The 26,080-nt window shown below is 40.9% G+C and overlaps 3 protein-coding genes and 1 long non-coding RNA gene across 10 annotated transcripts in view; 1 reads left to right on the top strand and 3 right to left on the bottom strand.

The window, feature by feature from the left end:
* LOC115571060 (SH3 and multiple ankyrin repeat domains protein 1-like) overlaps positions 1 to 376 on the bottom strand; it is a 62,095-nt gene extending 61,719 nt beyond the window's left edge. For 4 of the 6 annotated variants that reach the window (XR_003981873.1, XM_030400095.1, XM_030400089.1 and 1 more), the window contains exon 1: positions 77 to 376. The gene's annotated coding sequence lies outside the window, so the exon portion shown is untranslated. The remainder of the gene's footprint in view (positions 1 to 76) is intronic. The other 2 variants (XM_030400094.1, XM_030400096.1) reach the window with 1 other exon arrangement.
* LOC115571069 (uncharacterized) lies at positions 188 to 10,473 on the top strand. Its single transcript, XR_003981874.1, has 3 exons — positions 188 to 542; positions 7,481 to 7,592; positions 10,335 to 10,473. It is a non-coding gene; the product is annotated as an uncharacterized LOC115571069 (long non-coding RNA).
* LOC115571065 (vesicular glutamate transporter 1-like) lies at positions 2,561 to 19,253 on the bottom strand. 2 transcript variants are annotated; one of them, XM_030400107.1, is made up of 14 exons: positions 19,106 to 19,253; positions 18,124 to 18,879; positions 10,307 to 10,559; positions 9,421 to 9,539; positions 9,207 to 9,321; positions 8,997 to 9,084; positions 7,921 to 8,007; positions 7,419 to 7,555; positions 6,913 to 7,062; positions 6,625 to 6,757; positions 5,985 to 6,095; positions 5,159 to 5,286; positions 4,712 to 4,781; positions 2,561 to 4,541 (listed from the first exon to the last, which is right to left on the bottom strand). In XM_030400107.1, exons 2-14 carry the CDS (start codon positions 18,183 to 18,185, stop codon positions 4,246 to 4,248), a joined length of 1,749 nt encoding a protein of 582 aa, XP_030255967.1. In that variant the 5' UTR covers positions 18,186 to 18,879; positions 19,106 to 19,253; the 3' UTR covers positions 2,561 to 4,245. The 2 variants fall into 2 exon arrangements, with proteins under 2 accessions (XP_030255967.1, XP_030255966.1); XM_030400106.1 differs by lacking the exon at positions 19,106 to 19,253 and having other exon boundaries at positions 18,124 to 19,031.
* A 528-nt stretch (positions 19,254 to 19,781) lies between these two features.
* On the bottom strand, positions 19,782 to 23,923 carry LOC115571520 (uncharacterized). Its single transcript, XM_030400966.1, has 4 exons — positions 23,759 to 23,923; positions 23,183 to 23,399; positions 21,702 to 21,851; positions 19,782 to 20,257 (listed from the first exon to the last, which is right to left on the bottom strand). Exons 1-4 carry the CDS (start codon positions 23,921 to 23,923, stop codon positions 20,022 to 20,024), a joined length of 768 nt encoding a protein of 255 aa, XP_030256826.1. The 3' UTR covers positions 19,782 to 20,021.
* Positions 23,924 to 26,080: the final 2,157 nt, after the last annotated feature.

The raw sequence follows: 26,080 nt of genomic DNA, 5'->3' as shown, positions 1-26,080 counted from the left end.
TATCAGCACTGGACAATATTTTCTCTATTAAGTTTTAAAAGGTAGCTGTGATATTAACGAGGAATACATACGTTACCTTTGAGTGGAACAGTAATGGTGTTTCTTGTGTCTCCGAGGGAAACTGTGCTTCCTATCCTGTTGTAGTCTGCTGTGTGGCCTCATTTGCTAGCCTTGTTTGCTATGTTAGCTGTGTCCTTTAGCATAACATTACCCATCGGTTCTCTCGCACTTTATGCTAATTAACTCTAAGTGCCTTAATATTTTAAACGAAGAAGTGGGAAGGTGTTTAATAGTCACGGAGGGAATCGGTTCCTGAACACCCTGACACTGTACTCATTTAAAGTACAACAAGGAGGGTGTGGCTCATTTTCTAACTGCCAAAAGTTACCGTTAGTCTTGTCCCGTGATATGACGTAAGATGGCGACCTCTGTCCGAGCTGATGCTAACTGTCCAATGGCTAGCTAGGACGTAGGACGTGTTTGACTGAAAAACTGAAAAGCTGTGGCAACCATGGTAAAGATATGTCACAATACATACACAGGTGAGTTTTGTGCTTATTGAGTATTATAACTCTCGAAATAAGTACATACCCAGAATTAGTAGGGTGAATTTAGACAAAATGGCTTCAATAAGTGTCTTTGTGGGAATATCTGCCATAACTATTAAAATAGCTACTTATTAACAACATTTAACCAATAAAGCTTTATAAAGAAAAGGAGTGTACAGTCAAACCAAGACAGAAACAGAAAGTCCTGGGAGTATTTTGTTAGAAATAGCAAAACACACTTCACATAATTTCTTTTTATATATATATAAAAACAAAGCACACTAATAAATGTGCCACCACAAACCATATCATCATCTTTAGCAAAATAACTCACAGCGCAAGAACCACACCCATGACTGCAGGCCACAAACAGCCGCAGCACTAGAAGATAAGGGTGACAGGAGTAAAAAACACTGTTCTATCTAAAATGCCTCACAAAAACAAGGAGGAGAAGCACCTTCACGCCTCTTGTCCCATGAGCGCACTTTGCCGTTACATGGACTGCACAGCAAGCCCGCCTGGCTTTTCATCTTTCATGACACGCGAGCCCAGGGCAGTACTTTAGCATAATTTAGGTTCCCCCAATAACACATTTTAATTAGCCTACATTTCTTAACTGATTATGTAAACAATTGATAACAGAAATAAAGGTGCAGATACATATTTTTCTTCATATAAATCCCAGCTTAAGCAACTAGAACTTTCAGCAACTAAAACATTTCTATGTGTTGTTTTAAACTCGGCCTGATGAATATCAGGCAGAGCAGAGTGACCGGTGAAAATGTTTAGTCTCTGACAGATTTTTGAGCGAATGTGCGACAAAAATAGTTGTACCCTGGAGCCCTGTGTTGGATCAGCGGCAGGCTGGTCGGATTTCGCAAGGTATTGTGGGACAATGGATAGCACCTCTCAGGAGGTTCACAGGTTCTGCTCCACTAGGACCACTGCCTCGTCGTCTTCCCTGGTACATCAGTCGATGTCATTTGCTTGGCCATGTGCTGGTCTTCCACATCCACTTGTGCGCAGTCGTATTTCAGGGACATGACGTCTGACTGTGACTCACTCAGTGCTCGGTGCAGTGTGAGGCACACTCTGAATTAGACTGATACCTTTTGTTCATGCAGTGTGGCTTGGTTGTGGGAGCCGTACAGCAGTGGTGCTTCATGGCCTAAATACTTGAAGTATTTCACCTAGTCAGTTGTTGAGTCTGGAATATTTGTGACCATATTTAGGCCCAGCTGGGAGCACTTCAAATGTCTAATGACCTTTGACCCGTCATGGCCAAAGGCAGAGCCTGTTAGAGGCCATAACATAAATTAAATCTAAATAGTTACATGAATATAAAACTCCAGCTCTATGAGTACATGTGTATCCCGCTTAACTACAGCTAGGTGCACTGGTGCTATATATAGTGTGGTGTCTACTATTCTTTGATTGGGCTGTGACTGCAACGATTTCTCTCAAGGTACCGAGATAGAGCCATATAGAGTAAACAAAAGTAAAAGCAAAGTCTGTTAGAAGGCGGCACGTTGCTTATAGAACTGAAGTTTAATCCAGGTAGCTACTATTTCCCCCATTGGCAGATGGATGCAGGATAATCCCAGTGATTTCAGAGACCAAAGCAGGACAGTGAGGGTGAAGCCCTCAGTGTTTTTTTTTTTTTTTCTGGCTGTGGAAAACCGGCAAGTCCTGTGCTCTGGTGCCCTAAAAATCTATTTTTCTTCTTCATTTCCATGTTCTTATACTTTACCCCACTGATCGATATGCTGTCTACAGAGGAGAACAGCATTAGGGGTAACATGAAACCACTGTATCCTAGACCTACATTATTAGTGCCTGAAGCGGGCGTGCAGCAGAGGAAAGCTGGCTTGAACAAAACAAAAACAAAAAGGCAGATTAAAAATGTAACACTGCTGTAATCATCTATTTTTTAGCAAGATAGTTTATGCACCGCCTAATACCAAACACTCAAACATAAAAGTGGAGGAAATGCACGGGCTGTGAAGCATATCTGTAATAATTGTACAGGAAGTACCACCTCTAGGTTTTATTATACAATATATTTCACATGTACATGATTTATACATATACAGTTTGAGTTTACAATCCAGAACAAAACATTTAACAAGAAATTAATGAAAAATGACAAAAACAGTAAAAACCTTAACATTTCGTTTAGACTCTATCAGTTAACTCCACTCAGGGAAACCGCATCAGCCAAAGTGATACCGTTCTGTGATCTAACACAGGGATTTGTTTTCATTCTTAAACCTTCATTTTGGGGGCTACCTACATACATTACAACGTCTACTAACAAAAATAAAACAAATTCCACATGTACAGTGAAATGTCATCGTTTTGTTGTCCATCTGTTTCTTTACTGATCTTTTAACGTATCTTCAATTTGCTGCACTATAAATTAAAGCGTAATCAGAGGGTAATCAGAAAAGACCAGCTTTAAACGAGTTTGACTGACACCTACATGATGGCTCTATTCGCACAGTTTTTAATTATGACATGTTATATACCTAGCACCATACAAAGCCTAGGCTCAGTGTGTTTTGTGTGCAGAGACTGGCGTGTGTTGGGGTTCTTGTGTTATATGGTGACAGCAAAGTGCTTCTGTTGATGTTTACACTTAGAGCATGAACACAGTAACATGATAGAATAACATAACTGAAGCATAGATTACATGTAAAGCATTTTGAACAAAAGAAAATTCAGATGTTAGATTATGACAAAGCGATAAAAAGTGGCTCTAAACTAAGACGCTTTACTGATAAAGAATTGTTGTTACCCTGGATAATTACATTATGTCTTGTCCTATACGAGGCATTTTTCTTTTTTATTCGACAGGTTTGTGGCCTAGTAGATAATGTAGTGCATGAGGAAATCAAAATGCTGCAGCTACAAATGTCAGCATGGGCTAGTTAGACTTCACAGAAAGCTGTGTGCAGTAATATTTGCAGGTGATCAATTAGTTTCTCAGTAGACGAGTAAACCAATACTAAAGAGCAAAATATTTTGTTGTATTGGCACAAGTAACATGCTTTTTCTTGTAAGTGTGCACATTAAGGACAAAACTTAACATCATTTTCGGGGAAAAAGGTCTCATAACACTGTGTGAAAACCTTGTCACTCCCATTTTAATGACCTACTGTTTTGACTTCAGTGGAGGTACAAATTCTACAACCGTTGATTAAACTTTTTTAAAAACCAATTAACTCAACAGGTTTTCACCCAACAGTTGAAATGTGCTTGTGACCAATGTGCACCTAGAGATTCTTAATCTTGAATGATTCAAATATAAGTGAGAGGTATACAAATGATACCCAAATCCTGTTAGACAGTATAGAAATTCCTACATTTTTTTTTAACAATGAATAAACATCAAAGTAAGCCACACAGCCCTCCTCCAAGAGAGATTTGCAGGGAGGCTGATGAGTCCTAAAACACTCTTACTTAGATTGTCTGTCACACGATGTACACAACCACACACAAACACACATTTTACATTTACTAACGTCTTCACCTTCACTGTGGAGTCTCTTTGAATTCAGTTCAGTTATGATTGTACAGTCAGGCTTGCTGAAAATGGTCCCCTCACACTTTCCTTTTTAAAAAGTTCTTCATGCCATCAGGTGAGACTCCAGACTGTTGATGTACTTTTTCGGCCTCACTAAAACCACTCCTGGTTTTATGTTAAATCTCGGTCCACCTCTCCTCCGTAAAGGTAATTATTGGTTCCGGCTGGTTGGACGTACTCCTCAGTTTTGTCCCAGTCTGAGACCCAGCCTCCTCCTCCTCCTGCCATGCCCCCACCTCCGTTAGGATCTGCTCCCTGGTTCATGGCTCCGTAGCCTCCTCCGCCACTTGTGCGGTACAGCTCCTCCGTCTCGTTTGCAAGCTCGTCCTCATCAAGGATGCCACATTTCTCATCGCTCAGTTGCTCGGGTTCGGCCCAAGCTTGCTTCTCTCCTGATGCAAAGAGGCCTGCAGCACAGAGATGGACAAAATCAGTCCATCAGATACAGGGTTTTTAAATATTACAAATGCTAACCTTTGCATGAAGAACAATTTTTTGATTGTTGCATGATTGAACATTTTAATGCTTTGGTTAGGGAAGAATATGTTTAAACAAATAAAGAGGGGAATATACACACCATAGAATATAACACCTCCATAATGAACAAGCGAGGCGATAAGAAACACACCCTGCCATTCTTCTCGTGTCTATTAGGCATGGTGTGAAGACAGAAAGAGGAAGAGAGGTTATAAACAAACACTGTAAGATTCATTTTCCATCACGACATCAGAATCAAAATGGGTCTTATGGCTGCATGTACTTCTTCTTTATATACTTCTTGTTTATAGAACTATCCTCAGTGCAAAATTAGATATGTATACATTTCTGCCAGTATTAAAGACGTCTTCCTGAGGAAGTGACACCTCTGCTGTTTTGAATAGCACAAACATTTTCGATGGCCACTTCAGTTGGAGGCTTACTATAGCTCTATGATCCACAGTAAAAAGAAAAACACTCCTTCAGACAACAAAATAACAACAAAAATGTGTTATTTAGTTTTTTGGGTTTTTTTAGAAGTTCTCACCTTATGCTTTGTCATGGCACCAACTATAAGTGGGCAAACCATACCGGACAAAGTACCCACACCGTTGGAGATTCCCATGAGGATACTAGCATAGCGTGGTGCAATGTCCAGATGGTTGACATTGAAACCTTATGTGGAAGGAAAAATACGACATTAGTACATAGAGAGGAAATATTTTTTTTCCCCAAGCCCCAGTTGGTGATGTGTTAATTTTTATGAGAAGTGATAGCCCAATGGAAGCATGATTCTAGAAGTTTTGTAGGAATATTAATAGCAGCAGTGTGTCTCTATGACCCTCTCGCTCTTCTGCGACTATACGTTGCTCCTTGTCACTTCGATCATGAGGTTGACACAACTTTATAGAGTACATGGGCTACAGTATGGTATAGACATAAGAGCAGGACTGAGAGAAATAGGCGCACTTACAAATCCATCTGCAACTTTGGCACCACAGACAGCACCATGTATTCATCAATACACAGCACATTTAGGCTGCTAATATTTCAGACCCTCAGTGGGGGCCATAGATTCCAACTTGCACAAATGTCAGTCAGATAAAGGATCAATAAGTCGGGCTAGACTAACATTCAACTAAACAACCCCCCTTGCACTCACTCTGCTATGAGGCTATGAGGAGATGGGGGGCGGCTGACAAATGCTACTTGAATAGTTGTTGGGGATTGGTATAAAAGAATAACGGGATGTCCTTAGTGAAATTGGTGGCTTATGAATATTTATTGGAGCTAGGTGGATGCATGCAGCAAAATGTGTACAGAACAGTTTCTTTTTTTTTCTTTTACATAAGAATACAAAAATATGGCTTCACCTGAAATAGCAAAGCCAGAGAAACCCACAGCCAGGACCAGGAATGTAATGGCAACACCTTTCGTATGAGAGAAGCCCACCACCAACAGCAGGGTTGCCTCCATGCCAAACCCTGATGTAGACAAGTGAAATAGTTTGATGTGTTATGAATAACATTGAATCTTAGTAAGTTTACAAAAGGCCATCTTTCTTCTCATAGAATACCATTGACCGAAAAGAAACCTAACGTTGCCAGAGTACCGACAGCTTCTCGCAAAGTGCTTTGTACACTGTATGCCTCTTCATTTCACTTTGCTATTGATTTCTCTCTGTTGTTCAAAAATAGCCGGCAGCAGAAGCAGAGCTTCTGTTTTCTGAGTCATCATTTCCCTAATGTAGCAAACGTTTCCTCACCACAGTTCACTAAATACGGTAGTTAACGCTATTGTTAACCAATGTGCTACTGTGCAGTTTTTCATGTTCAAGTGACCACACCTACTCATATCCAAAAAAGGCTGAAAAATGCCATTGAAAACAAAACTTGAGCATATGCTAATATGAGAACAGTTTTGACCTCTTCTTGGAAAACAATCTGCTATATTAGGCATATAATCTCTTGTGCACCACTTCCATGCAGCCCCTTAATTTCGGCCCTTTCTTACCTCCACAATTCATAAGTTTCCGGACGTTCGTGGTGGTCATGATTTGATTGGAGCGCAGATAGTCAGCAAGCTGGCCACCAATGGGCACGATAATGGTCATGACGAGGTGAGGAAGTGCAGAAACTATGCCCACCTACATATGAAAGATGAAAAAAATATTTTTTATGTAATAGATTTGAGACCTCTGGAGATGGTCACCAGAATAAACCTGGAAAGCAGACTTTCCTCAACCGTATCGTGTTATCATACATACAGTAACCTTCGGTTCCCACTTCTGGTTTCTTTTACCTTGCTGATCTCGAAACCAAACACCTCCTCGAAGTACGCAGGCTGGCTGATGAGAAGCAAATAGAAAGTCCAGCTTCTGCAGAAATTAGCCACGATGATGGCGTACACAGGCATTGATGTAAAGAAGGCCCTCCACGGTGTGTTGAATTTCTATGACACAGAAAAAGGACAGTTGTTTACCTGAATTAGTTTTTTTCCTTTACTTTGAGGTCCATATACAGAGGTTACTATATGGAGTGTCTAAATCTATCTTAGTCGCACCCAGGATGACATCTTTCTTATTCTTATGTTTTTTATCATCTCTCTGCTCTTTGTTCAAACCTTCTTTTCTTTATGTTACCATTTTGCAGAAAGTACAAGCATAGTGACATTGCAAACTCTTCACAGTCACTTCAAGTGACTGCACAGGCCATATCAGCATTGTTAACACGGTTCACAGTGTGATGTGAGTGTGTGTAGTGTTTGAATCACATTGTACCTAAAAAAAGCCTACTCTATGTACTGACCGTTATTGCTTGCTGTGCTGTGCTGCCAATGCTTTCCTCAATATATATCCTCTCCTCCTCAGTGATGGTGGGATGGGCTGCCGGACTTTCGTAAGACACCAGGAACCAGAAGCAATACCACATGACCCCAAAAGTTCCTGAGGAGAGGGAGGTAGACAGGCAAGCAGGAGTAATGTAAGTGTCAGAACTGAGAGGAAAGTTCAAAAAGGTGAAAAAGGTTTGTGCAGCTTGTCGTATTTATGGTGTTGGCCTTTTGCCTTCTTCTTTTCCTTTCAGTTTCAGCATGAGTCAGCATCTATGTTGTGCATGACGAGTGTGCTGACACTACTGTTGATTTCAGCATTTGGATTTAATTACTGTTGTCACAAACCAATTGACTACTGTAGGGGTATTCAGTGTATTTCTGATGTGTATGTGTAGGTTCCCAAGTTACAGTTTGGTACAGTATGAAAGAAGTATGTCCCATGTCCTACATTAAGCCTAAAGGTCAAAGGTCTCTTACCATAGACATAGAAGACTGATGACCATCCTGAGTACTGGACAAGAATTCCAGCTAATGGCATGGCAATCACAGCACCAGCATAAGAACCTGAAAACAGAGAAACATGTTTAAGGCTCAACTAACAGTTACTTTAATTATCATTAATCTGCCTCTGATTTTTATTAAAAACATCTTCAGATTACTTGTGTTGTCTTTTGAAACGCAGGATATTTACTGTCATATGTGACAAAGAAAAGCGGCATCTCATCACATTTGAGAAGCTGGAAGGAACAAATGTGGCATTTGTGTTTGTGATGATAGTTGACAGTTAATTTTCTTTGATCGCACGTTAATGTGTAGTTGGACTAATCTGAAAAATAAAGAGTTCCCGACTGGGAAATTCAAAATGTTATTACATGACACATATATGCAGAAATATAGTGGATGAAGGTAAATGCTTGGTTGATGGTGAGACAGTTTAAACTACATTGAGTCTTTTTTGCTGTACAACTTCACAACTCCCAAACACACACAAATCAGAAGAGTCAAATCCATTCCTGGGTGATGGGACCATCAGAGGAGCCCATGCATGCACAGGAAATCAACTAACTGATCAATCATATAACCACCGTATCAACTAATCATATTAAAGTGCCACTATGTAGTTAAGGACAAGGAATTCAAACTCATGATTTAGATATTCAACATTAATGAGATAATAATACAAACTCTTATTATTTTTATAAGTATTATTTTTTTCTATAACTGACTGGTCTCAGATGAAGATAAGGTCCCCAGAACACTGTTTTGGACGAAAGTTGGCACGGTCCACCATATAAACAGTGTAAAACAGTGTGTTGTCTTTAAAGGTCAGTTTTTTTATTCTGTTTATTCAGTCATGAAAATGAAGACAGTTTGTTTATTTAGTTTGTTTATGCATAAAAAAAACAGTCAATAAGGAAAGGTTCCTTATTATTAAAATTGTGTCCCCAAAAGTACATAATACATTTTTTAACTATCAAAAAATGTCTCCAAAAGTGATAGCAAATATCTATCGTTAACAACAAAGACAAACAGTACGGTGATAGTGGACTCACCGCAGAAGGCTGTTGTGGCCAGGCGACTTCTTTCAAGAGGCGGTGCCCATTTTGCCCAAATACCATGACAGGCCGGATATGAAACACCCTGTGGGATGGGGAAGAAATTACTATAATTAAGATGAATATTGTACATAAAATGTAAATATATATCTTTGTCATTGCCCATGTATTGCGTTTAAGAGGAAGCTTAAGACAAGAATCAAGCACCTCTACTAGTCCTTGAAAGATCCTGACAATGATAACACAGCCAAAATGCATCCTTGCTGCTGTGGGGATGAGCATATTCAGGCAAGACGTGGCCACAATGGCAAAGCCAAACACTCTGGAAGAGGAAAGAAAATAGAGACGAAGAGACATTTAGGATTAAAGTAGTAAAAATGATCCCATGCATACCAAAAATATTATGAATGGATTAACAGACCTGTTTGCTGCAAACTTTTGACAGATGAACCCTCCGGGGATTTGGGTTACTATGTATCCCCAGAAGAAGGAACCGTGGATCATTCCCACTGTCTCTGGGTCCCAGTCAAACTGAGCTTTCTGTTTGGAAGGGTACATGAGAAAAATGATTAGTGTGCACTTGCAATTAGAGTTTGATCTATGAAATGCATTAAGGTGATATTTATCTGTCAGAGCAGACAGCGTCTAATACTGGTCATTAGTTTGGGAGAGGAGGGACTGTAACATTGACTGACAGACTGCCAATTTCCATCTCCACCATTAACAAAGATTTTTACATTAAAAGGACAGATTACCCCCAAAATGCATATTTTTCCTCTGACCTGTAGTGCTATTTATCTTTCTATTGTTTCGGTGTGAGGTGACAGAAATCATCCCCTGGTTCCTTAAGATAATCCACAGACCTTGATGCGTCAGTTTGATGTAGGAACGATATTCTTCCTACTGAACTACAACTTCCATCTGTTGCACTGCTCAGAAGTAAATGTTTACTTATGGAGGCTTGTGTTTGTTGCCGCATGGGATCATTAATGGCATCCTACTCGGCAGAGTTGTAATGTTACCTACCTTTGTTAGCAAGGGTCATGTCAATGAGCAGACTACAGATAAATTATGTATGTTTGATTTAAGGGTGAACTGTCCCTTTAATATAGTTTCAACACTGCAATGTTGGGAAAACAATTTTTTTCATGGATCTTGCTTGGCCATTTAGTGCGTGTGTAACCAATGCTTCCCTAGATGTATACATAAATAACCCGGATATACAGTAGTATTCATTTTTGTTGACATATCAGTTAAGTAGAGGGTAAAAGTAGCACAAACATTCTGCCTCATTCACCGCTACTCACCACTACGACTTCCTTGTTGTCTCTGAAGATGGTGTGGCTGTTGACCATGCTGACAATGGCCACGCCTAAGTTACATCGGATACCGAAGGAGATGCAGAAGCCAATTCCAGAGAGAATGGCGATAATGTAGCGCCTGGGCAGACCGAAGCATGTGCAGTCAACAATGGGCATCTCCTTCTCCTCCACCAGCTCCGGCCGGCCCTCTGCCGACAGCTCGATGGTCTCGCCATTTTCCTGCTTCTTCTCAAGAGCTCTGTGAAAAGAAAAATGAAAGGCAATTTACATTTTTGTAAACTATTGCAGTAAAGACACTTGATCTCATGTATGTTGTAGAGCAGCCCTTGTACTTTTTTAGATAACTTGCCCTTGGAACAACCTTGACCATACACACTAAAACACACTCTTCAGAAATACCTCAGATAGTCTGTGTAGTGTTTGTCGATTCAAGGAAACAACAGATTTCTATATTGGGGAATTTTCTTTCAGAGCAATCAGTTGGTCTGTAACCTTTTCCAAACTATGTTTGTTAAGGTGAAAACAGATTCTATTCTGAAGGGTTTATAGACCGACAACTTGGCTTGATAAAAGTGCTTGATTCTGTATATCCAGGCGATCTTTCTCGCTGCCAATTAGACCAGTACCTCCAGCATCTTTACAGCAGGCAGTCAGCACAATTGTCTTGTCAGCCTATAACCATTGGAGCTCGCTGACATAACTTTGACTTATCCTGTCTCCTCTGTCTTCTTCTTCATTTTTGTAATGCAGGCATTCATCTGCTGACAGAACGGGCCCGCAGTGAAGAGTACAGTGTGAGTAAAAGACAAACAGTGATCACAGAAACTCATCCTGGCACAGCCATGCTCCTTTTTCTCTTACCAAGCCCTTTATTCCTGCTCCTGTCTATAGCCTATGTTCATATGGCTTGCTGAGAAACCCTGAGAAATCATGACCTCTGCCTGCCACCAGTCTAACAGGCATCAAATATGTATCCAAACGCAGCGGATCATCTATTAAACATGACCTGTGCAATGCTGAGGTCTCAGCTCAGACTCGAGCACTGCAGGTCCAAAGCACAGAGCCCTTTTTATATTACAGCTTTATTCATTATACATGCCTATATTTTCATATCTATATGTAGCTAGTTAAAAGCAAATCTCCCTTTGGCCTTTATGGCAAATGTAATTTACAGCAAGAGATGCATAGGCTACAGTACCATAGCAAAACATATGAGGCAACTCAGCACTGCAGCTTTTAGCCAAAATACAACACCCAGCAGTGCAGAGCTTGAATAAAGCATGAATAGGAAGTTGGGGGTGTATTTTATAGACTACGTTCTTTGACAGCTGGTTGTTGAGGACAGAAAGAGATAGAACTTGACAGGCATCCTGACGTGTTTTAGGAGTCTTAGCCGGCTGAGCCACTATGACGCCCCATTAATAACAGTACTCCCACAGCGGCCATTGTGAACATTCATGATGGTTAGGATGAAAGTCTACCTGGAAGAGCAAGTATAGACTGGATACTGTTTGTCACACTCCCTCAAGCTAAGATTAACATCATATAAACACTTGGAACCTGACAAATATTAATCAAAAGGCACTGAAATTAAACATTATTATATTTTGAATCAAACTACACACACACACCGTGTCATCAAAATCAAGACTAGTCTTCTTACACCCCAAAGACCCAATTACAACAACAAAATAATAATAACAAAATCCTGTAAATCTATGAATGAAATGAACTCAGTCTCAGGACAGTTTTAACCGTTAAGACTGTTATCACAGACCGTTATCACATTTAAAAGCCATATCTAGATTTCATTACTTGGTAGCTAACATGTTTGAATCAACTCATTTGCTGTTTACTGATTTATACATAAGTGTGGTCAATGTGGTTGCTGTGATGACGGTGAATCTCCTCTGCATCATGGCACTAAGACTGTGTGTGTGTGAGCCCCAAAGCACATGTTGAAGCTATGTAGTCAGCAAACACAGAACACATCTGAAAAGTCTTAAATTGATCTTTAGTCTTATTATACAAACACTCACTACAATAGCGATTCAACTGTGTCATGTAAATAGTATATTTTCATAGCGTGCATTGAGCATCGCTTAAGGGTAGAGTATGCAGGATTGTCCTAAAAATGATGTGTGGTGTCTGTATTTTGTTTGTATTTTTGCTGTGTTCAGGAAATTACTGGGCAACAACCTTTGATCGCTGCAGTTTAGCCCTTAGACAATACCAGTGTGCAGGATGTGATGTCAGGACTCTATAGAACAAATATCTCTCTACTCTGCTTTCTGTCATAAAGAGCTGTAGGTCTATGTGTCTGTTTGACTAAGGGCGGGAGAGGGCTACACACACACACACACACACACAGGTAGAGCGGGGAACAGAATAAGTGTGCAATTTAGCCAACCTCACACGCCAAACCTCATGATGGTTTGTTACACAGAACCGTTAAATAGAGATGTCTGTAGAAAGCGCTGGCTCTTTCGAAGAATACATATCAGGTGATTGGACGAACCATCTGTGAATCACCATCTATCCTGGGTCACTACAACTAACCAGATCAGCAGAAAGAGAGCACTACAACCCGCCTCATACCAATGCCAATCGGAACATCTTATCAATCATGGAGAGCCTTGAGAACTGTTTATTGCTCTTTCTTTCACTGAAATATACTTTCCAGTTCTGATGCTATAAACAGCTATACACAAACCTCTTGATGAGCGGTCATTGTATTTTTCAAAGGAACAATTGCTTCTCACAACGGTTGTCACACCTAAACTACACCCGTAGCTTCAGTAGGTCATCACATCACACTGTTTGGTTTGACTACTGTGTGTTCACCCAAAAGTGCGCAGCTTGAAGCCTGGGGAGATGGATTTGCAATATCACATATTCTCACATAAAGTCATAAAATACTGATTTATTCAGGATCCATGCATTATTACCTGAGGAATTTACAAAAATGTAAAAAACGAAGATGAAAAAGGAGAATAAAAAGAACACCCTATCTCACAATGTTATAGAAAGTGAGATAAACATTCCTGGTACTGTCCCTTAATCCACATCAACACTGAAAATGAATGAGGTCTATTCTGAGACCAGTCCATAATCTAATTGTCATGAAAATCTGTTCAGTGGTTTTTGTGTAATCCTGCCGACAAACCAACCAACAATTAAATGGACGCACCTGCGAAACTCTGAATCATGTGTTTACAGATGGCAGTTGACAAATCCTGCATTCTATGCATTTAATTGCTGCAATGTAGATCACAGTAAATTAGGAAACCTCTCTGCTAACTTTCAAATTTTGTAAAACATCAGGACTGGAAACCTTGTTTTCCTTATTATTAATTTAATTTATCAATATAGATATTAAATCTTTGTAATTCTAGTTGGGGAAAGAGTGCAGATGCTGATGTAGACAAATTAGTCAGCACAGACCCTAAAATGTAATTTGTACAAAGGGTTGGTATCATCCTTCAAAGGTCTGCAAAGTCAAGTCCATAGTCATTTTGCTTGTGACACAGTCCTACTAATTTTGTAAATACCTTACAATCTCATACAGTTTTATTCTGTTAGCTGTGTGATGCTTTTTTGCTCTGTATAATTGAACGAACCCTGTCCTACACCACAATGGTCCCACTCTATCAAGTCACCAGGGACGAGAATCACAATTCTGAAACACCAGGGGAAAAGAGGCACCAGCTGGTCACTAAAGATCTTCATGCCATTATTGCAGCGCCACAAGATGGACATCCTGTGGAGACCTAAAAAGTGACATGGATACCAACATATCAAGTAACAAACAGCCTTTTTACTTGACTTTTCCAGGCAGTCGGCTAAAAACTCCAACAGTAAACTGACTGATAAATAACAGCCACACAATTATGAAACATACAGGCTCTATTAGTTACAGTAAGCAGGGGTTCTAACAGTCTCCGACTCTGATCAAGTATTAATGATTCTCACTCTTGAATTATTAATATCCCTGGCTCTCTTGGACTATTTTTGTCTGAGCGGGCCTCTCTCTTCATCTTCCTGTCTCCACTTCATCTTTAACACTGCCTTTTACCGTCATCTCCCCAGAGTCTCACACGCGATTCTCAACATTTCCTCCTTCTTCCACATCAGTTTTTTTTCCCACTATCTGGTGGATGCTCACACAGTTTTCCTTTCTCCGCAACACAATGGACAAAACCTCTATGTTTCCTGCCTCATGTGCTGCAGTGACTTTTCATGACTGACCCCGAGTTAAAGAAAATCCGTTGTAATCCTTACAAGCTAGCTGACCTTCTCTCTGTCGTGCTCGGCACACCGCGAGGAATAGTCTGTGAACCTGGTTCAACCTAATAAGAAAAGTGCTCGGTTTTTAATCTTGATGGCATCTGAGGAAGCGGAATTCACCTGAGCCATTGTGTCAAGCGAGTGTTCCTGTTTCTCCATCCAAGTTAATCTCTCAATTCATACGTCAAGGACATATGTCGGGGCGGTTCAGCAGCTTGGTTCAGAATCGAGTCAACAGCTTAGAATCACTGAAGACAGAGTCAAATAATTGGTGTACGTCGAAAAAGCTCTTCGTGACACCACTGTGGAGGACCCACTGAACTTAGTCCAGTAGTACAAAATATTATAGTCTGAACTGTGTATTGTTACAAGCCCTGTAGTCCCATAAAATACGTATATTTTGAAGCTCATATGCCTTAGTAAAATTCACTGAATTGAAAGAATAATGTTTCTTAGAGCTGCAAAAAAGAGTCATGCGCTAAAAAAGGGTTAAATTTGCTCAAATGTCTATAACATTTGTTCTCCCCTCCGATATTGTGGCTCAAAAGTGTTTCAAATGAGCATATTTCAACTTCAAACATTTATACTGAGGGCTGTTCATTCTTGTAAAAGATTCAGGAATGAGACCGAGATCTTTTGCACAGTTTTTATTTATAAAGATCTATATATAGATCGGACCTCGAATATACTCTTGTTTGAAGTGCAGTTTGTCCTCGTCTTAACAGTGTAGTAAAGAAAAGATTTTAAGGATTTTGGACTGCTGGCAGGACAAAGCAAGACATTTCATGACATCAGCTTGAGATTTAGGACATTTTGATGGGCATTGTTAATCGGTCTCTGCTGCTATGGAGACCAAACGATTAATCAGTTATGACAAGTATTATTAGTTGCAGCCCTAATACACTGTAGATAGTTGCGTAACAGGAGACTTTGAGTGGGCTTTACAATGAACCCATGCTTCTGTTTTGTCACACTAATCTTCAGTGGTGGAAGAAGTAGTCTTTCACAAGAATACAAGGTAGCTTTATTGTAATTTTGTAAAAGGGTTTAACCAATTGAGCTGTTTTCTGAGCACCTATATGGCAACATGTAAGTGAAGTATATAGTTTGGTACCTGAGAAATTTTACTTGCCAAAATGGTACACTGGGAGATTCTGCCTGAGTATTCTGCACTAAAACCTCTCTAGTTTTGTTCTGATTCACTTTATTAGCATAAAGGTTGGCAGAGGTAATGTTCAGATGTTTTGCCAGAGATCTGGAGCTGCAGCTGCATCATTTCTCAGGGATTTCATTCTAAAATCCTAATTCTTCAAAAGAATCTGTCATTTGTGCTGCATGCCAACGTAATTTATTCGGACCCTGTGACATATATGCTTACATATATACACATCTGAACAATTATACAACACAAAATATTTCATGTGTTCCCTTTATTATGACACCTTGATTATTCAAATAGACTTTGTAGTTGCAGAGATGCACTCTGTTAATTATCGAGCAGAGACACAAAGTAGAGACTAGTTCTTAACAGGTTAAAAAACGAAACTATGTTTGAGTCCTTTGGGCTTCATCTTTTTAGAAGAGGGAGTGTTGATGATGGAGGAGTCTCACAGCCTGAGGAAGGAAGCTGATCTGTAGTCTGGTGGTACGGCAGCGGATACGTCTGTATCTTTTGCCAGATGGCAGCAGGATGAACAGACTGTGTCTGGGATGAGTGTGGTCTTTTAGTATCTCTTGGGCTCTGTGCAGAATCTCATTTCACCCATATCACTGATGCTCTGTAGATGCGTACCAATGATGTTCTGGGCGGTTTTACAAAAGTCAGAGTACTTCTGTAGAAATGAGTCACTACTTAGTTACTTTCCAACACTGCTCATCTCGACAAATAACATTCATGTGGTTTAGTTAAATACTGCCTGTAGTTTAGTAAATCAAACAGAACCACAAATAAACAAATTGAAGAATATAGCAGGATGTTTTAACAGCTCTGTGGCTACGATAAGAAACTAAAAATGAATAAACAATGAGTGAACACAGCTGTGTCAGCCCTTCTCTCCGTGCGCCCGTTGCATGTTGCGTGCGGAGGACAGGAGCGGGGAACGGGCCGGTGCGCGTTACGCACGGCAGCAAGGTACCAAGGGAGCACCTGAGCGCACGTGCGCCTCACGGAATTGAAAGCTTATAGGCTGCTGGTTCTGCCGTGGGTCGAGTGGCCTAATCCCGGCTGGCTGTGAGGTGTCCTAAGCAGGAGGGGGGGATGGGACACAATGACGAGCTATCGGGCTACTTAGAGGGGGAGAGATGGCGAGAGAGGTGGCCAAGGTGTACGGCCTGCAGGGGATTTACGTGGGCCGACAGCTTGGACGAGCAGAGGCTATTTCTGGAGAGGATTTAAGTGTTTAGACGCTACATCAAATCCCGAGCGAAAGAAAGGGGAGTCAATCAACGCCTTTTTTTTTTTCTTTTTTTCTTGCGTTCAGATATCCATCACTGACCAGACTCTCACTCCATCACAGCCCCTCAGCAGGGAAGGCGTGTCACTCCCTCTCTATTTATTTTATTATTTTTCTGCCGTTTATTAAGAGTGGAGCTGTTTGGAGAGATGTTCCCATTAGCCAGCACACACACACACACACACACATGAATTCTTTACGCAGGAGTGTCTTGTGGATCTGAAATGCCACACAGATTACCCGCCATGTTGCGACCTTGAACCAAGTCCCCCTGCCCGTCATCACAACTTTTTTTGAAAAGTCTTCCCCACCTCACTTGTCCCCCAACGACAGGTGTGACGGGACAACAGGCCCTCATTTACAACACAGCACACAGTGATTCCCGATGAGTCTAGCAGAATAATAACGACAGCCTTGTGAAGCCCTAATCTGTTATGAAAACTGGCACACATTGTTTGGTCGCTCAGTCATAAACCCCCACGTACAAAACTGTGACAAAGAGTCTGTGATTGGACAAAGTGACAGCACTGCAGAAAAAGCCTGAAAGACATGAATCCAACCGATCGATCCTACGCCTCATCTTACACCGATGGATCAGTTCGGGCCTTAAAAAGAAATGAAACTTAATTCTGGTCACTTGCTTATTAGAAGCTAAATCATTGCATGTGAGATTTCCGCGTAAGGTTTCAGAGCATTTGTGCTTTCAGGAGAAACTTCTCTCGTCAGCCATGGCACCATTCTCCTAAGGTGATAAGCTGTGTGTGCCAGTTTCCAATGCGACAGATCGGTAGCCTATAGAGGGACAGATGTGGTGCCAGGTCACCCGACCCGACACTTATCCAGGCCTCTGGAGATCTTGATCTCCAAAAGAGCAGTTTTCTCCTCTTACAAGACAAATGAGCCATGTGTGAGCAGCTCTGCTCAGTCCTCCAGAAGCCTGATTTAATCGTAAAAGTTGAACTTTATTGTATTTATTTTTTAACACGAGAAGGCAGCCGCTCTCTGCGGTGCCACAAGCAACAATTTCTGGTCGTAATTTGCTCCAGAGATATTTTTACATACCCGTAGATTTTCCCGAGAGTCTTGGCTGCCACGACCTTAAACCTGTCCGGCCGGATCTCCATCCTCACGACTCCAGGATCCGACCAATGTGCAGTCTTTGCGCGCTCCCGACCGAGCGCACAGCCTTCTCCCTCTACTCCCTCCGCCCCGTGGCTCTCACTCACACATAAAAAAAAAAAAAAAAAAAAGGAAAAGAAAAAAAAAAAACACCTTGATTTTACTTGATCCTTAGACTCATTAACCCGCAGTTTCCTTTGCGGCGGAATCTATGGCGACGCCGATTGTCCAGATTTGATTTGTTTCAACTGCAGTTGGATAAAACCAGCGGAACAAACATTGTCAGCCCCACTTTGCCAGACTCCCTCGCGTCCAGGTGAACTTCTCGACACTCCCGTAAAAGGTCTCGCAGCGCGCCGGATGGAGGTAACTTTCGTGGCCAAGCGGTGTCTCTGTCCGTGGTCCTGAAACCAGATTACCGCTGCCTGCGCGCTAATCTCTCCAAGTGTGTGTAGCGAGTGGAAGGTAGCATGTCACTTCCTTCCCCGCAGCCCGGCGTTTTAAGCACAGACTATTCTTGGAACGCGAAAGCCTTGAATGGAGCAAGTTAGAGTAAACAGTGTCCGATCGAAGCATATTAACGGGGTTCCCAGGTATTTGTGGCACGGGAGGGGCAGGCTGCTCCCAGGGCACTGGACTGATCCTTAGTTGAGCTGTCGGGAAAAGGTGTATAGATCCAAAGTAAGAGGCGAAGTAAATCTACAAGCAAAAGAAAAACAAAGAAAAATCAGATTTCATAAAATGATAAGATCCGGATTTTGTCGGGTTTTTTTGTGCCTCAGCTATGCGCCCTGTGCGTCATGCCAACAGTGTTAGAGCTGCCACCACGCATCATTTCTGCACACCCCTTCTTCCATATGGGTGTGACAACTGCTTAAAGGATGAGCTCCCCCAAGAAACGAAAAGTCAGTCATTATCTACTCACCCTCATGTCGATGGCAGAGGAAAACAGTGTTGCGGCATCCCTCAACAACAACTGACGTAGATGGGGACTTGTTTTAAAATAAAAAAAAAGAAAGAACCCTGAAAAAAAAAAAACAGTTATAAAATGGCTCCGTACAGCTCATCCATCGTCATCCAAGTCTCCGCAGATAACCAAATTGTTTTGAAAAGAAATTGTTTACACCCACAACATGCAGTCGAGTTTGTGCACTCGCTTCAGATGGCGTGTGCGCTAACATTTTTAGCTCAGCAGTTACAGTGAAGATTTCAGCTTAAAAAAGGGTTTAAATAACGTATTTTTTAAATCAATTTGGAATGTTAGGACTTCTAGAGGACTGGAATTCACAGGATGAGCCGTTTTATTTTTTGTAACCCTGTTTTAAAACAAGTCCCCATCTACTTCAGTTGTTTCAGACAATGCTGTGACGCTGTGAAGCTCCAGAAATGTTTTGTGATCCACGAAACTTCACCCGACTTTCCGTCAGCGTGTAGCTGAGTAGATCATGACAGATCTTTTTATTTTTGGGGGTGAATTTATCCTTTAAAGTTCTTGTTAAAATAGAGCAATTTCAGTTGACAGTAGGGCTCTGAGTATTGAAATTAAATGAATGAAATGATCATGACAGCATTTCTTTTATTTTTGGACAGTTTATTTCTTGTGGTACCACTGGATGACTACTGATAGTGTCAGACAAGGTGCAGGAAAAACTCTGACTACACTTCATACATATGGTTATGATGCAAAGGTGAATGTTGGGGGCAGATTTGGTGGTGGTTGATGGCAGTGAAGGGTGAATGTGAGGGTGATATGCGTAGAAAATGGACAACAAAGTGTACAGTGAAAAACACAACTACTTCTTCCTGACTGTCATTCGTGAGTCTAACTTGAGAACTCGATATCAGATGCAGCTCCTCTCCAGATCCTTCGCTGATATAGTTCTCAGAGAGCGAGAGGAGACGAAGAGGGGAGGGAAGGGCATGGCGGAGGGAGGAGGAGACAGGCAGGGTGGCACAGAGATGATGGACGGTGTGTCCGAGAGCGAGCCGTAACCAGCTCGCCGCACGTCTGCCGCACTGGAGCTGGGAGAGGCGTGGAAAAACACGGGGGGAGGGTCCATGGGGTCTGTGGTCAAATCTGCGGACGGAGGGAGAAGAAACTTAAACCTGGATTTCCTGTAAATCAGATAAGAGCTCACAGGATAGAGCACCATTAAGCTGCGCGTCATGGCAGGGAAAAAACATTACGATCCGTCATGTTTCTGTGCCTATAATTAACATCAACTGTACACACATGTTCGCCGTTGTATTTCTGCAATTCTAATTTATTATTGTCTCCAAAAAAGGCAGCAAGCCAGAAAAACGCTTCCAAGAAGTCACGTTGCACGACATCAATAAACAACGACACAGCACGCTCCTGTTTGATAACCCAGCTGTGATGCTTTACAACAAATGATGCCCAAGAGACAAGAGAGGGAAAAGATCAGATGTTGATGAGTCCAGTTTTCTCTGGATGGAAGTCTCTCTCTTTGTGTCTGCTCATGAGGAGACAGTTTCTATTTAAATCTTTAGCCCCATTTTGTCACTCTCTGAGAGAATTTCTATGCTTATAGTTGTCTTTTTTGTTGCAGCTGACAGCCGTCTTTGTTGCGGTGCCACTTTGTAGTGTAGGCAGATAAGATTTGAGTATTTTTATGTGCACAAAAAAAAACAAAAAAAACAAGGCCGTACAAAAGTCCTGCCCATACAGGTTCCTGACAGTCACTGTGGGAAGTGCAGGCTCTGAATCAATAACCATCGAATAAAAATCTACAACTCTGATTACAAAAACACTGGGACGCTGTGTATAATGTAAATAAAAACTGAATCAGTCATCTTTAAGCTGACTGTTTTTACTGACAGCCCATGTAGTAATATCCATTATACAATCATGAGTTTCCTAAAGTGGTGACCCATCATTGCTTGTGAGCGACTGAGTCTTTCAAGGATGCCAGATACTTACTCCATCATGCTACTATCACCTGTTACTAATCCACCTGTTTACCTGTGGAATGTTCCAAAAAGGGGTCTTGGAGCATTTCACAAATCTCCCAGTCTATTGTTGCCCCTGTCCCAACTTGTTTGAAATGTGTTGCTGGCGTCAAATTCAGAAACAGCACATATTTACAACAGTAAATGACAGCTGATGAGGTAAAATATTAAAGCAACACTATATAACTTTCTGCAGCAAGATTGTTGAGTCTGTTTCCATCCATCCATCCATCCATCCATCATCTGCAACCACTTATCCATTGCAAGGTGTTGGAGTTGTTTTGTTGGAGAAGCTGACATCGGGCGGGTGGCGGGGTATGCCATTCTCATGCCTGAATTGTCAAATACCAATCAAATTCAAATGAACCGGTTCTTTAGCATCGGACTGAACCGCTAACCCAAAAGCGTTGGTATTTGACGATCTGGGAATGAGACTTAAGAATCAAATCTTACTCCAAAATTACATTAAAAGTTATATAGTGTTGCTTTAAATGTATTGATGCATATAAAAAGGATGTTCTGTCTAATTTATGCCTCGCACAGATGTTTACCTGAGTCATCGTTGAGTTGGGTGTGCAGGTACTGCTGTTTGGTGTAGAACTTGTTGTAGATGCAGTACACTGCAGCCATCAGAGCGCAGGTTCCAGCGGACGCAGCGATGAAGAGACCAACTTTGGCGTTGTCTTTGTCTAAGCGGGCGTCTGTAGAGGCACAAACACATGACAAGTCTAGAGGTCAGAGGTGTGACACAAAAACCCTGTCAAAATGAGTTCGGCACCTTTGTCATTCATGTCCATGCCTCCTTTCTGACATGAGAGCTGAGACAGAACAGGTTGAAGAGGGTACATTTTTTAACTACTAGATGACAGCATGAACTTTCCCCAGTGTGTCATATCTTTATGTACAGATGTACATACATAATGTTGAAACAGGCATATTGTGTGCGATCTGGCGCCCCCAACAGTTTCTGAGTGCAACAACATTGTTGTAAATACAAATCCCAGATCTGTAAAAAAAATCAGACCTAATGTAGGTGCTAACTACAAACAAAACACATTACATGTTAACAATGTTAAATCTTTAAACTTGTATGTTGGAGTAAACATGTCTATAACGCTGTGATCCTACCCTCTCACTGGAGTTACATAGTGCAGAAGCAAGTGATAGGAGGGCAGAGGGGCTGAGACTGAGGTGCCGTTCACCCTATTACAAGACACTGTGCCATCGACATGATTATGAAGCTGATATTTTAAGATTAAATTATCCATAATGATGTTTTAAATATGCAGACTATGCCTTCTTTAATTACATTTGCACCATTTTGAGGAAAGTTCCAGAGCACAAGTCTAAACATTAGATGAATCCAAGTTCAAAATGCTTGTTTTATATTGTTGATGTATTAGAGTCATAGAATTTTTCCGGAGGGGATTTTGCATGTGTCTTTATATCACTCTATTAATCTGAAAATACTGCCAACAACCATAAAATATTAATTTTCACCATGTTTTTTGGAGAAAAAAAATCTTCTGTAAATAGGGCTATGAATGAAACATGAACAAGCACCCCTGTTAAAACCCTCACAATACAGAGGGGAGAAACACTGGAGAGGTTGGTGCATGTAGGTGCTGCTGAATTGGAGACTTCTGGCTCAGAGTCTGAGAAAAACACTCCCACAGGAAATGGCCTTTAACTATATGTGTTGTAAAATTCCATTTAATTTTAAGATGGTGAATAGGGTCAAATTTGTAACCAGCAGATATCACAATGAAACATTCCCAGCTGAATACTCACATTAAAACAATTGTTTTTTGTATTGCAAGTTTTCTGATATTTTATGTTTGAATATGCAAATAATTGTTTAACCCATTCAAACATTTACTCATTTACTTTCATTTCCATAACAGAAATCTGCACTAATACAAGCGGCTAAATGTGCTGACCAGTGCATTAAAATTTCAGCTGTCATGCCGCAGTGTGCACAGGCTTGATGTCTGCAGCTCTACTGTGCAACACTGCTTTCAACTTGACTTACATGTATTCTTCGCATTTAGATCAGTGGTTTCCTCTTTTCTTAGCAGGTCTCGTATGTGTGGTGGAGGTGGAGGAGGGGGAGGAGGAGGTGCTGCCGGGCCCTGATGGGGCCTGATCTCCTGCTCAGACTGCAGAGTGCTCTGGGAGCTGCTCAGTGGAAACACCAGAAGCAGGCAGAGAGCTGCGAGGCCCGCCATGAGGGTCATCCACCGGTACACCTACAAATGAAAAGGGACATGCAAAAATATGATCAAGAGCAGATGAAAATGATCTTTTCGTGAGCGTTTATTTCAAAGGATTGATTGTTTTTAAAGTTTGGCACATGCATGTTGTCTCCTGGATGCTCACAGAGCTAGTTAGGGAGCTTTAAAGCTCACCATAAGATCAGACAATGCTGCAATTGTTTTTCACGTTACAGCTTGTTGTCAATAGTCAATAATTTTCCACCTCTAGCAACCCAAGCTGGTCCTGCTTTAAAAAGAGGCCTCGGAAACTAATAAACTTCCTATCCTACTCACACACATTCACTTTTCACACAAAGGCAACATTTAAAACAGATCTTGTCAATTGTGTTTACCTGAGGTCGAAGCGAAGATGTTGTGTGTCTCTGCCGGGTGTTGGTCGTGTCCTCTCTGCCTCTCTGGCTGACTGAAGTGAGACTGCATCCAAGACAACTGGACTCCCCAGACACCCAACATCTCCGCGGGGACACCTGTGAGTACTCTTCCACACAGGTATACATGTAAGGAAGTGGCTCACACAAGTGTTGAGACGGACAAAGCAGTCTTACAAAGGATATTTTTAGCAAAGTTCTGTTCTTGCACAATGGTTTATATGAAGTTTGTGGAGAAAGGACAGTTATGTGCTTGTAATGATTATTTTAAGATCTTTTTGAAAGGTTTTGAGCTTTCTTATATGAACATTTATAAAAACAAATACGGGCCTGGATGTTTTTGCAGAGGTCACACAACCACCTGTAACATGTTGGTGTTCAGCAGAGGAAACGCTCTGACTTGAGTGCAACAGAGCTCCCTGCTGACACATAAATGTACTGCTCAAAACTCAGGCAAGTGAAAGAGTTCATCATTCGTGTCCAAACAACTACTATGAAAATTTATAGGCTTATATCTGGAATTTGTTTTATTTGAATATGAAAAATAACAGAAAACAGTGACCTTAAGGATTCTTTGGAGAAAAATATCGATATTTATTTTATTGCCACTTTTAGTTACTAGTAGTGTAACGGCATTTTTGGTTAAGCTTTGCCAATAGTTCAGTTTCGTCCAGTGTGGTAGCTTCCCCAACAGTTTTAAGTAACTCTGTTGCACACACACAAAAACTGGAACTATGCAAACAATTCTGAAAACTCTTAAGCTTGTGTATCAAAACCAAAACTCCAGACTGCCAAACTCCTTGCACAATTACAGTTTTTACTCGAATAGAAATATTAAATCACATTTTTGCAAAACTCAAAATACAAATCTAATGTGTTCACCTCGAGGAAAAAAATGTAACACCTTTGTTACCAATTACTTCACTTACTTCTCACACTCAACTGCCAAAACACTTCCATCACTTTTCAGAGCATAAAAGATAAAAGAGGCCTCAGGAGACCACTACTGTGTGCTACAAAGAGGAGGAGGAGGGCAAGACAGTATTTCTAATGATATCCTTGCAACTTTGGTTTGAACTCTAATGTCAACTTTAAGTTTACAGTCTGACTCTGGGTAGCTGGTTGCTGAGTTTAGCCCAATGTAAGCTCATTAGAAAGATTCTTGTGTGTTGTATTCTATCCTCGAACAATGATTGTGTCAATGCAATATTTATGTTATATGTTCACAGTATTGTACAGCAATTATGACAACCGTTTAATGCTGGTTGTAGCATTAAATCCCAAAACATGAATCTATCAGTTATGCGGCCTCATGGAGCCTATATACAGTTTGTAAACAGTAATTACATGGTTGTGTTTTAAATTTAAGACATAATTATATGAACTGAACTGAACTGAACTGAGGAAGCCTCTTTGATGAGAGGTGAAACATCGCAAAGAAACTGAAACCAGTCCAGTTGCCTACAATATCGCACCTGGATGACTGAGAACGTTAAATCATTTTTCAGCTCTGTGTTTAGTTTTGAAAAAACTGAGCTGGAGATTCAGGAAACATGTTTAAACAACTGGGAAAAACTGTAAAATGTTTAATTCACTCTTCTACAAGTTTTCCAGAATTAGAAGAACTGCAGAATTATTATGTGTGTTTTCTTTTAGATGCATACAAACTCATTATATTTTACTTTACTCTTTATTCTTCATATTAATAAATAAACTGGAGATCTACTCTGTATACAGTATAGTTATTCACCCTATCAGTCTCAGGGTTTGTGGCTTTGAAACACTTTTCAGTAAGAGCAGTGTTCTTCAGGCAAGGACACTCAAGCTGCTGAAGGACTGCTTGATAAGAAAGAAAAACAAAGAAATGTGACTGACTGTTCACTGTGTCCGGGTAGTGTTTTGAAAGCTACACACATCTTGTTTCAGGCCACCTGCACCTTTTCTAAAAATACAAACTGAAATCTACCAACAGTCAGTCAAAGCTTTGAAGACCTCAAAACATTTCCCAATCAGGCAGATTCAGTTTCATCCTGCCCAATCACAGGTCAGAATGAAAAGTATATCTTGATGTTGTCTTTATATACAGCTGTTCAGATGTTTACCCTGGCAGGAGTCTCAATACGCTTCAGCTTTTCCCAGGAAGATAAAGTGCAGATGGGCACCAGCACACAGAAAGCGTGTTTAGGTAGAGAACATGAGAAATACTCCTCACTCTGTAGAAAATTGAAAGTCTGCAGGCTTTCACGTCATTTATAAAAAACACCAGATGCTTCAGTGGAGATACCC

This window comes from Sparus aurata, chromosome 20 (assembly GCF_900880675.1).
Source record: "Sparus aurata chromosome 20, fSpaAur1.1, whole genome shotgun sequence".
NCBI lineage: Eukaryota > Metazoa > Chordata > Actinopteri > Spariformes > Sparidae > Sparus > Sparus aurata.
This window is presented reverse-complemented; position numbering and strand designations above follow the sequence as displayed.

Coding starts and splice junctions, on each gene's coding strand:
- LOC115571065 (XM_030400107.1), bottom strand. CDS start 18,185: ATGGAGATCCGGCCGGACAGGTTTAAGGTCGTGGCAGCCAAGACTCTC. Junction 6,758..6,912: donor TTGGTTTCGAGATCAGCAAG/GTAAAAGAAACC, acceptor TTTCATATGTAG/GTGGGCATAGTTTCTGCACT. Junction 4,782..5,158: donor GTGCCATGACAAAGCATAAG/GTGAGAACTTCT, acceptor CATGCCTAATAG/ACACGAGAAGAATGGCAGGG.
- LOC115571520 (XM_030400966.1), bottom strand. CDS start 23,923: ATGTATACCTGTGTGGAAGAGTACTCACAGGTGTCCCCGCGGAGATGT. Junction 23,400..23,758: donor CATCTTCGCTTCGACCTCAG/GTAAACACAATT, acceptor TTTCATTTGTAG/GTGTACCGGTGGATGACCCT. Junction 20,258..21,701: donor CCAACTCAACGATGACTCAG/GTAAACATCTGT, acceptor CTCCGTCCGCAG/ATTTGACCACAGACCCCATG.